General features: G+C 38.6%; 1 protein-coding gene across 1 annotated transcript in view; it reads left to right on the forward strand.

Moving 5' to 3' along the window:
* dysf (dysferlin, limb girdle muscular dystrophy 2B (autosomal recessive)) overlaps positions 1–12,500 on the forward strand; it is a 198,377-nt gene that overhangs the window by 49,307 nt on the left and 136,570 nt on the right. The window contains 1 exon segment of the mRNA XM_042328089.1: positions 7,900–8,015. Coding sequence (XP_042184023.1) covers positions 7,900–8,015 — 116 coding nt within the window.

Raw genomic sequence — 12,500 nt, forward strand, 5'->3', positions numbered from 1 at the left:
TACTAGGTTTCTATCCAATTGGGGAAAGATTTTTAACGTGAATATTCTAGAATCCACATGAAGGAAGTGTGGGCATTTCCCCACCAGTGGTATGTTTCCTCCAGATGTACAGATGTGTCTGTGTAGTGAGTGTCTGTGTAGTGAGTGTCTGTGTAGTGAGTGTCTGTGTAGTGAGTGTCTGTGTAGTTTAGTGTCTGTGTAGTTTAGTGTCTGTGTAGTTTAGTGTCTGTGTAGTTTAGTGTCTGTGTAGTTTAGTGTCTGTGTAGTTTAGTGTCTGTGTAGTTTAGTGTCTGTGTAGTTGAGTGTCTGTGTAGTTTGAGTGTCTGTGTAGTTTAGTGTCTGTGTAGTTGTGTCTGTTTAGTGTCTGTGTAGTTTAGTGTCTGTGTAGTTTAGTGTCTGTGTAGTTTAGTGTCTGTGTAGTTTAGTGTCTGTGTAGTTTAGTGTCTGTGTAGTTAGTGTGTAGTTTAGTGTCTGTGTAGTTTAGTGTCTGTGTAGTTTAGTGTCTGTGTAGTTTAGTGTCTGTGTAGTTTAGTGTCTGTGTAGTTTAGTGTCTGTGTAGTTTAGTGTCTGTAGTAGTCTTGTAAGTGTCTGTGTAGTAGTGTCTGTGTAGTTTATGTCTGTGTAGTTTAAGTGTCTGTGTAGTTTAGTGTCTGTGTAGTTTAAGTGTCTGTGTAGTTTAGTGTCTGTGTAGTTTAGTGTCTGTGTAGTTTAGTGTCTGTGTAGTTTAGTGTCTGTGTAGTTTAAGTGTCTGTGTAGTTTAGTGTCTGTGTTTAGTTTAATGTCTGTGTAGTTTAGTGTCTGTGTAGTTTAGTGTCTGTGTAGTTAGTGTCTGTGTAGTTAGTGTCTGTGTAGTTAGTGTCTGTGTAGTTTAGTGTCTGTGTAGTTTAGTGTCTGTGTAGTTTAGTGTCTGTGTAGTTTAGTGTCTGTGTAGTTTAGTGTCTGTGTAGTTTAGTGTCTGTGTAGTTTAGTGTCTGTGTAGTTTAGTGTCTGTGTAGTTTAGTGTCTGTGTAGTTTAGTGTCTGTGTAGTTTAGTGTCTGTAGTAGTAGTTTAGTGTCTGTGTTTAGTGTTAGTGTCTGTGTAGTTTAGTGTCTGTGTAGTTTAGTGTCTGTGTAGTTTAGTGTCTGTGTAGTTTAGTGTCTGTGTAGTTTAGTGTCTGTGTAGTTTAGTGTCTGTGTAGTTTAGTGTCTGTGTAGTTAGTGTCTGTGTAGTTTAGTGTCTGTGTAGTTAGTTTGTCTGTGTAGTTTAGTGTAGTGTCTGTGTAGTTTAGTTAGTTTAGTGTCTGTGTTTAGTTAGTGTCTGTGTAGTTTAGTGTCTGTGTAGTTTAATGTCTGTTAGTGTCTGTGTAGTTTAATGTCTGTGTAGTTTAATGTCTGTGTAGTTTAATGTCTGTGTAGTTTAATGTCTGTAGTTTAATGTTTAATGTCGGTGTAGTTTAATGTCTGTGTAGTTTAGTGTCTGTGTAGTTTAGTGTCTGTGTAGTTTAGTGTCTGTGTAGTTTAGTGTCTGTGTAGTTTAGTGTCTGTGTAGTTTAGTGTCTGTGTAGTTTAGTGTCTGTGTAGTTTAGTGTCTGTGTAGTTTAGTGTCTGTGTAGTTTAGTGTCTGTGTAGTTAGTGTCTGTGTAGTTTAGTGTCTGTGTAGTTTAGTGTCTGTGTAGTTTAGTGTCTGTGTAGTTTAGTGTCTGTGTAGTTTAATGTCTGTGTAGTTTAGTGTCTGTGTAGTTTAATGTCTGTGTAGTTTAATGTCTGTGTAGTTTAGTGTCTGTGTAGTTAGTGTCTGTGTAGTTAGTGTCTGTGTAGTTAGTGTCTGTGTAGTTAGTGTCTGTGTAGTTAGTGTCTGTGTAGTTTAATGTCTGTGTAGTTAGTGTCTGTGTAGTTAGTGTCTGTGTAGTTTAATGTCTGCGTAGTTTAATGTCTGTGTAGTTTAATGTCTGTGTAGTTTAATGTCTGTGTAGTTTAATGTCGGTGTAGTTTAATGTCTGTGTAGTTTAGTGTCTGTGTAGTTAGTGTCTGTGTAGTTAGTGTCTGTGTAGTTAGTGTCTGTGTAGTTTAATGTCTGTGTAGTTAGTGTCTGTGTAGTTTAATGTCTGTGTAGTTTAATGTCTGTGTAGTTTAGTGTCTGTGTAGTTTAGTGTCTGTGTAGTTTAGTGTCTGTGTAGTTAGTGTCTGTGTAGTTTAATGTCTGTGTAGTTTAATGTCTGTGTAGTTTAATGTCTGTGTAGTTTAATGTCTGTGTAGTTTAATGTCTGTGTAGTTTAATGTCTGTGTAGTTTAATGTCTGTGTAGTTTAATGTCTGTGTAGTTTAATGTCTGTGTAGTTTAATGTCTGTGTAGTTTAATGTCTGTGTAGTTTAGTGTCTGTGTAGTTAGTGTCTGTGTAGTTAGTGTCTGTAGTTTAGTGTCTGTTAGTGTCTGTGTAGTTAGTGTCTGTGTAGTTAGTGTCTGTGTAGTTTAATGTCTGTGTAGTTTAATGTCTGTGTAGTTTAATGTCTGTGTAGTTTAGTGTCTGTGTAGTTTAGTGTCTGTGTAGTTAGTGTCTGTGTAGTGTCTTTAAGTGTCTGTGTAGTTTAGTGTCTGTGTAGTTTAGTGTCTGTGTAGTTTAATGTCTGTGTAGTTTAATGTCTGTGTAGTTTAGTTTAATGTCTGTGTAGTTTAATGTCTGTGTAGTTTAATGTCTGTGTAGTTTAATGTAGTTAGTGTCTGTGTAGTTTAATGTCGGTGTAGTTTAATGTCTGTGTAGTTTAATGTCTGTGTAGTTTAATGTCTGTGTAGTTTAATGTCTGTGTAGTTTAATGTCTGTGTAGTTTAATGTCTGTGTAGTTTAATGTCGGTGTAGTTTAATGTCTGTGTAGTTTAATGTCTGTGTAGTTTAATGTCGGTGTAGTTTAATGTGTGTCTGTGTAGTTTAATGTCTGTGTAGTTTAATGTCTGTGTAGTTTAATGTCTGTGTAGTTTAATGTCTGTGTAGTTTAATGTCTGTGTGTTAGTTTAATGTCTGTGTAGTTTAATGTGTGTAGTTTAAGTTAGTTTAATGTCTGTGTAGTTTAATGTCTGTGTAGTTTAATGTCTGTGTAGTTTAATGTCTGTGTAGTTTAATGTCGGTGTAGTTTAATGTCTGTGTAGTTTAATGTCGGTGTAGTTTAATGTCGGTGTAGTTTAATGTCGGTGTAGTTTAATGTCTGTGTAGTTTAATGTCTGTGTAGTTTAATGTCGGTGTAGTTTAATGTCGGTGTAGTTTAATGTCTGTGTAGTTTAATGTCGGTGTAGTTTAATGTCGGTGTACTGTACAGTACTTATTGCAGATAAAAAACGTAACACAACACACAAAATGAACGGCTGCCAAGCATCGATGTCACCAGAATAAGACCTTCGATATTTATTAGAAAGCTCTTCCCCCTTTCACTCACTTTCACCTCAAATGTATTTATATTTGCTACTGTCAATTACCTATCCTGTTGCCTAGTTACTTGACCCTGGACCTATATGTACATATCTACTACCTCCATTACCTTGTTCTCCTGCACATTGACTCAGTACTGGTACCCCCTGTATAAAGCCATGTTATCATTACTCAGTACTGGTACCCCTGTATAAAGCCATCTTATCATTACTCATTGACTAGGTCAAATCAAATCAAATGTATTTATAAAGCCCTTCGTACATCAGCTGATATCTCAAAGTGCTGTACAGAAACCCAGCCTAAAACCCCAAACAGCAAGCAATGCAGGTGTAGAAGCACTGTGGCTAGGAAAAACTCACTAGAAAGGCCAAAACCTAGGAAGAAACCTAGAGAGGAACCAGGCTATGAGGGGTGGCCAGTCCTCTTCTGGCTGTGCCGGGTGGAGATTATAACAGAACATGGCCAAGATGTTCAAATGTTCATAAATGACCAGCATGGTCAAATAATAATAAGGCAGAACAGTTGAAACTGGAGCAGCAGCACGGTCAGGTGGACTGGGGACAGCAAGGAGTCATCATGTCAGGTAGTCCTGAGACATGGTCCTAGGGCTCAGGTCCTCCGAGAGAGAGAAAGAGAGAATTAGAGAGAGCATACTTAAATTCACACAGGACACCGGATAGGACAGGAGAAGTACTCCAGATATAACAAACTGACCCCAGCCCCCCGACACATAAACTACTGCAGCATAAATACTGGAGGCTGAGACAGGAGGGGTCAGGAGACACTTTGGCCCTATCCGAGGACACCCCCGGACAGGGCCAAACAGGAAGGATATAACCCCACCCACTTTGCCAAAGCACAGCCCCCATACCACTAGAGGGATATCTTCAACCACCAACTTACCATCCTGAGACAAGGCTGAGTATAGCCCACAAAGATCTCCGCCACGGCACAACCCCAAAAAAAACAACCTCCCTGTGAAGTTCTTCATATCTTATTTCGTCTTTAGCCTAATAAACTGCATGTTTTTTTCCCCTCGTCGTAGTGGGAGGACCAACACACCACACCATCACGACTCTCCCAAGTTAACTTCGATGTGATTTGGTTATTAAATCAAATATTTGCGCATAAAAGCGTTTCCACACCCATTTCCTTCATAATTCATTTTAGATCCCACCATGCCAAACAAAACAAATGATCTGTCAGCATTTATTAAATTATACCGAATCATCCTCTTTCCATCACAGCTGTTGTGCTTTAAAAAATAATGCAATATGACTTATTTACTAAAATTCCATCCACAGTTTTCAAAGTAAAGTCATACTGTAAAGTCAAAGTAAAGTCATACTGTATTAAAAAAAAGTCACGACAGCTGTGATGGAAACCGAACAGTATTTGGTAAACTAAATATATACAATACCAGTCAGAAGTTTGGACACACCTACTCATTCAAGGGTTTGTCCTTATTTTTTACTATTTTCTACATTGTTGAATAATAGTGAAGACATCAAAACTATGAAATAACACGTATGGAATCATGAAGTAACCAAAAAAAGTGTTACACAAATCAAAATATATTTTAGATTCTTCGAAGTAGCCACCCTTTTCCTCGATGACAGCTTTGACTATTTAATCTCATGTATGTTGTCTTTGCCTGTTGCCTGTTGTCATCACAGTTTTACAAGCAAACCACCTAGCTGTAATTTGATTTTGGTTATTATTCTAATCTCATGTTATCATGTTGGTTATTACTCAAATTTTTGTTTTTTTAAAACTAAGTCAGTTAAGAACAAATTCTTATTTTCAATGACGGCCTAGGAACAGTGGGTTAACTACCTGTTAAGGGGCAGAACGACAGATTTGTACCTTGTCAGCTCGGGATTTGAATTTGCAACCTTCCTGTTACTAGCCCAACACTCTAACCACTAGGCTACCCTGCCGCCCCACCCCAATATCATGTTATCATGTTGGTTGTTACTCTAATCTCATGTTATCATGTTGGTTATTACTCTAATGCATTATCATGTTGGTTGTTACTCTAATCTCATGTTATCATGTTGGTTATTACTCTAATCTCATGTTATCATGTTGGTTGTTACTCTAATCTCATGTTATCATGTTGTTGTTACTCTAATCTCATGTTATCGTGTTGGTTATTACTCTAATCTCATGTTATCATGTTGTTGTTACTCTAATCTCATGTTATCATGTTGGTTATTACTCTAATCCCATGTTATCATGTTGGTTATTACTCTGTTATCATGTTGGTTGTTACTCTAATCTCATGTTGTCATATTGGTTATTACTCTAATCTCATGTTATCATGTTGGTTGTTACTCTAATCTCATGTTATCATGTTGTTGTTACTCTAATCTCATGTTATCATGTTGTTGTTACTCTAATCTCATGTTATCATGTTGTTGTTACTCTAATCTCATGTTATCATGTTGTTGTTACTCTAATCTCATGTTATCATGTTGTTGTTACTCTAATCTCATGTTATCATGTTGGTTATTACTCTAATCTCATGTTATCATGTTGGTTATTACTCTAATCTCATGTTATCATGTTGTTGTTACTCTAATGTCATGTTATCATGTTGGTTATTACTCTAATCTCATGTTATCATGTTGTTGTTACTCTAATGTCATGTTATCATGTTGGTTATTACTCTAATCTCATGTTGTCATGTTGGTTATTACTCATCACCAATACATGAATGAGCTACAGAGATAATAGGCTGGTTTATGTTGCGAACAATTCATGATGCTTTTATTAGCCAGAATCACCTACAAAAAGAACGATGCGACTGTCCTTCAATTGAGCGTTTTTTTTCGTTATATAGCCTACAGTTCACAATAACAGGAAACAATTACATGTGATCACTGAAATTAAAATGAAGATGTTGGTGGAAACGCTTTTATGGACAAATACTGATATGGTAACCATCATATCAAAGTCGACATGGAATTCCCCAGCGACATGTTGTGCAGTCTGGAAATCACACGGTTTATTAGGCTACAGATGAAATACATGATGGTGATGATGGTGAATGATGGTGATGATGGTGATGATGGTGAATGATGGTGAATGATGGTGATGATGGCGATGATGGCGATGATGGTGAATGATGGTGAATGATGGTGATGATGGTGAATGATGGTGATGATGGTGAATGATGGTGAATGATGGTGATGATGGTGAATGATGGTGAATGATGGTGAATGATGGTGATGATGGTGAATGATGGTGATGATGGTGAATGATGGTGAATGATGGTGAATGATGGTGATGATGGTGAATGATGGTGAATGATGGTGATGATGGTGAATGATGGTGATGATGGTGATGATGGTGAATGATGGTGAATGATGGTGATGATGGTGAATGATGGTGAATGATGGTGAATGATGGTGAATGATGGTGAATGATGGTGATGATGGTGAATGATGGTGATGATGGTGAATGATGGTGAATGATGGTGAATGATGGTGAATGATGGTGAATGATGGTGAATGATGTGATGATGGTGAATGGTGGTGATGATGGTGAATGATGGTGATGATGGTGAATGATGGTGAATGATGGTGAATGATGGTGATGATGGTGAATGATGGTGATGATGGTGAATGATGGTGAATGATGGTGATGATGGTGAATGATGGTGATGATGGTGAATGATGGTGATGATGGTGAATGATGGTGAATGATGGTGATGATGGTGAATGATGGTGAATGATGGTGAATGATGGTGAATGATGGTGAATGATGGTGAATGATGGTGATGATGGTGAATGATGGTGATGATGGTGAATGATGGTGATGATGGTGAATGGTGGTGATGATGGTGAATGATGGTGATGATGGTGAATGATGGTGAATGATGGTGAATGATGGTGATGATGGTGAATGATGGTGATGATGGTGAATGATGGTGAATGATGGTGATGATGGTGAATGATGGTGAATGATGGTGAATGATGGTGAATGATGGTGATGATGGTGATGATGGTGAATGATGATGAATGATGGTGATGATGGTGAATGATGGTGAATGATGGTGATGATGGTGAACTTCGCACAGTGGTGAAAGTGTGCACGGTGATGAGCTTGCTGCTCTTTTCCAATAATTATTGTGGGTTTGATTTGGGTGGCATGATAATCGATGCTTGGCTGATGTTTGAGAAATAAAAATAATCTTGCTCTTTCATCTCGATTATAATATCATCATGTAGGCTCTAGCCAACAGCGCACATGCAAATACCATTTATTTTGGGTGAGAAAATCCTCAGTAGAGTTGAAAATGAGATGGAAACCCATTTATCTTGTATTTTCTTATTTGGTACATGTGTATTTTACCTCAAAATGTATTTTGATGGAACAAATTGCAATCATATCAAATCACTCATTGTCAATGTCCTAATAATTTCAACGTAATTCAGCTGTACTATCAGCCATAAGTAGGAAGTACTCATTCTCCCACAATGCTCTTTTTCCTCTAGGACACGCCTTCTTGAGGAAGTGGCTCCTCCTCTCTGACCCTGACGACCTCTCGGCCGGGGCCAAAGGTTACCTGAAGGTCAGCCTCTTCGTATTGGCTGCAGGCGACGAAGCTCCAGTGAGTCATGATTCAATTACCTATATTGTTGAGTTGAGCTCGGTATCTGTTGGATTATTAATAATCTCTGATCTGTTTTGGATTATTAATGATCTCTGATCTCTTTTGGATTATTAATGATCTCTGATTTCTTTTGGATTATTCATAATCTCTGATCTCTTTTGGATTATTAATGATCTCTAATCTCTTTTGGATTATTAATGATCTCTAATCTGTTTTGGATTATTAATGATCTCTGATCTGTTTTGGATTATTAATGATCTCTAATCTACTCTCTCTGTGTCTCTCCATCTATTTTTTTCTAGTACGTATTAAGTGTTTGTGCATCTGTTTCGATATACAGTACCATTCAAAAGTTTGGACACACCTACTCATTCTAGGGTTTTTCTTTATTTAATGTTTTTTTTCTACATTTCTACATTGTAGAATAATAGTGAAGACTTTGAAACTATGAAATAACACATATGGAATCATGTAGTAACCGAAAAAAAAAAAAGTGATAAAAGTGATAAAAGTGATAAATCTAAATATATTTTAGATTTGAGATTCTTCAAAGTAGCCAGCATTTGCCTTGATGACAGCTTTGCACACTCTTGGCATTCTCTCAACCAGCTTCATGAGGAATGCTTTTACAACAGTCTTGAAGCAGTTCCCACATATACTGAGCACTACCGCTTTTCCTTCACTGCACGGTCCAAACCATCTCAATTGGGTTTAGGTCAGGTCATTTTGGAGGCCATGTCATCTGATGCAGCACTCTGTCACTGTCCTTCTTGGTCAAATAGCCCTTACACAGCCTGGAGGTGTGTTTTGGGTCATTGTCCTGTTGAAAAACAAATGATAGTCTCACTAAGTGCAAACCAGATGGGATGGCGTATCACTGCAGAATGCTGTGGTAGACATGCTGGTTAAGTGTGCCTGGAATTCTAAATAAATCACAGACAATGTCACCAGCAAAGCACCATCACACCTCCTCCTCCATGCTTCACAGTTGGAACCACACATGCAGAGATCTGTTCACCTATTCTGCGTCTCACAAAGACACGGCGGTTGGCACCAAAAATCTCCAATTTGGACTCATCAGACCAAATGACACATTTCCACTGGTCTAATGTCCATTGCTCGTGTTTCTTGGCTCAAGCAAGTCTCTTCTTCTTATTGATGTCCTTTAGTAGAGGTTTCTTTGCAGCAAGTCGACCATGAAGGCCTGATTCACACAGTCTCCTCTGAACAGTTGATGTTGAGATGTGTCTGCTACTTGAACTCTGTGAAGCATTTATCTGGGCTGCAATTTCTGAGGCTGGTAACTCTAATGAACTTATCCTCTGCAGCAGAGGGAACTCTGGGTCTTCCTTTCCTGTGGCGGTCCTCGTGAGAGCCAGTTTCATCACAGACCTTAATGGTTTTTGCGACTGCACTTGAAGAGACTTCCAAAATGTTCCGTATTGACTGACCTTCATGTCTTAAAGTAATGATGGACTGTTGTTTCTCTTTGCTTATTTGAGCTGTTCCTGCGATAATATGGACTTGGTCTTTTACCAAATAGGGCTATCTTTTCTGTATACCACCCCTACCTTGTCACAACAAAACTGATTGGCTCAAATGCGATGAAAGAAATTCCAGAAAATAACTTTTATCAAGGTAGTAATGAGGAGTTGCTCCGTCTGTAATAAAGCTCTTAGAGGGGAAAAAATAATTACAACTCTCTCTCTCTCTTTCTCTCTCTTTCTCTCTCCCCCTCTCTCTCCCTCTCTCTCTCCCTCTCTCTCTCTCCCTCTCTCTCTCGCTCTCTCTCTCTCTCTCTCTCTCTCTCTCTCTCTCTCTCTCTCTTTCTCTCCCTCTTTCTCTGTCTCTGTCTCTCTCTCAATTCAATTCAATTCAAGGGCTTTATTGGCATGGGAAACATGTGTTAACATTGCCAAAGCAAGTGAGGTAGACAACATACAAAGTGAATATATAAAGTGAAAAACAACAAAAATTAACAGTAAACATTACACATACAGACGTTTCAAAACAGTAAAGACATTACAAATGTCATATTATATATATATACAGTGTTCTAACAATGTACAAATGGCTAAAGGACACAAGATAAAATAAATAAGCATAAATATGGGTTGTATTTACAATGGTGTTTGTTCTTCACTGGTTGCCCTTTCTCGTGGCAACAGGTCACAAATCTTGCTGCTGTGATGGCACACTGTGGAATTTCACCCAGTAGATATGGGAGTTTTTCAAAATTGGATTTGTTTTCAAATTCTTTGTGGATCTGTGTAATCTGAGGGAAATATGTCTCTCTAATATGGTCATACATTGGGCAGGAGGTTAGGAAGTGCAGCTCAGTTTCCACCTCATTTTGTGGGCAGTGAGCACATAGCCTGTCTTCTCTTGAGCCATGTCTGCCTACGGCGGCCTTTCTCAATAGCAAGGCTATGCTCACTGAGTCTGTACATAGTCAAGGCTTTCCTTAATTTTGGGTCAGTCACAGTGGTCAGGTATTCTGCCGCTGTGTACTCTCTGTGTAGGGCCAAATAGCATTCTAGTTTGCTCTGTTTTTTGTTAATTCTTTCCAATGTGTTAAGTAGTTATCTTTTTGTTTTCTCATAATTTGGTTGGGTCTAATTGTGCTGCTGTCCTGGGGCTCTGTAGTGTGTGTTTGTGTTTGTGAACAGAGCCCCAGGACCAGTTTGCTTAGGGACTCTTCTCCAGGTTCATCTCTCTGTAGGTGATGGCTTTGTTATGGAAGGTTTGTGAATCGCTTCCTTTTAGGTGGTTGTAGAATTTAACAGCTCTTTTCTGGATTTTGATAATTAGTGGGTATCGGCCTAATTCTGCTCTGCATGCATTATTTGGTGTTCTACGTTGTACACGGAGGATATTTTTGCAGAATTCTGCGTGCAGAGTCTCAATTTGGTGTTTGTCCCATTTTGTGAAGTCTTGGTTGGTGAGCGGACCCCAGACCTCACAACCATAAAGGGCAATGGGCTCTATGACTGATTCAAGTATTTTTAGCCAGATCCTAATTGGTATGTTGAAATTTATGTTTCTTTTGATGGCATAGAATGCCCTTCTTGCCTTGTCTCTCAGATCGTTCACAGCTTTGTGGAAGTTACCTGTGGTGCTGATGTTTAGGCCAAGGTATGTATAGTTTTTGTGTGCTCTAGGGCAACAGTGTCTAGATGGAATTTGTATTTGTGGTCCTGGTGACTGGACCTTTTTGGAACACCATTATTTTGGTCTTACTGAGATTTACTGTCAGGGCCCAGGTCTGACAGAATCTGTGCATAAGATCTAGGTGCTGCTGTAGGCCCTCCTTGGTTGGTGACAGAAGCACCAGATCATCAGCAAACAGCAGACATTTGACTTCGGATTCTAGCAGGGGAGGCCGGGTGCTGCAGACTTTTCTAGTGCCCTCGCCAATTCGTTGATATATATGTTGAAGAGGGTGGGGCTTAAGCTGCATCCCTGTCTAACCCCACGACCCTGTGTGAAGAAATGTGTGTGTTTTTTGCCAATTTTAACCGCACACTTGTTGTTTGTGTACATGGATTTTATAATGTCGTATGTTTTACCCCCAACACCACTTTCCATCAGTTTGTATAGCAGACCCTCATGCCAGATTGAGTCGAAGGCTTTTTTGAAATCAACAAAGCATGAGAAGACTTTGCCTTTGTTTTGGTTTGTTTGATTGTCAATTAGGGTGTGCAGGGTGAATACATGGTCTGTTGTACGGTAATTTGGTAAAAAGCCAATTTGACATTTGCTCAGTACATTGTTTTCATTGAGGAAATGTACGAGTCTGCTGTTAATAATAATGCAGAGGATTTTCCCAAGGTTACTGTTGACACATATTCCACGGTAGTTATTGGGGTCAAATTTGTCTCCACTTTTGTGGATTGGGGTGATCAGTCCTTGGTTCCAAATATTGGGGAAGATGCCAGAGCTAAGTATGATGTTAAAGAGTTTTAGTATAGCCAATTGGAATTTGTTGTCTGTATATTTGATCATTTCATTGAGGATACCATCAACACCACAGGCCTTTTTGGGTTGGAGGGTTTTTATTTTGTCCTGTAACTCATTCAATGTAATTGGAGAATCCAGTGGGTTCTGGTAGTCTTTAATAGTTGATTCTAAGATTTGTAATTGACCATGTATATGTTTTGCTCTTTATTCTTTGTTATAGAGCCAAAGAGATTGGAGAAGTGGTTTACCCATACATCTCCATTTTGGATAGATAATTCTTCGTGTTGTTGTTTGTTTAGTGTTTTCCAATTTTCCCAGAAGTGGTTAGAGTCTATGGATTCTTCAATTGCATTGAGCTGATTTCTGACGTGCTGTTCCTTCTTTTTCCGTAGTGTATTTCTGTATTGTTTTAGTGATTCACCATAGTGAAGGCGTAGACTCAGGTTTTCCGGGTCTCTATGTTTTTGGTTGGACAGGTTTCTCAATTTCTTTCTTAGATTTTTGCATTCTTCATCAAACCAT

The sequence above is a fragment of the Oncorhynchus tshawytscha genome, linkage group LG10, assembly GCF_018296145.1.
Source record: "Oncorhynchus tshawytscha isolate Ot180627B linkage group LG10, Otsh_v2.0, whole genome shotgun sequence".
NCBI classification, from domain to species: domain Eukaryota; kingdom Metazoa; phylum Chordata; class Actinopteri; order Salmoniformes; family Salmonidae; genus Oncorhynchus; species Oncorhynchus tshawytscha.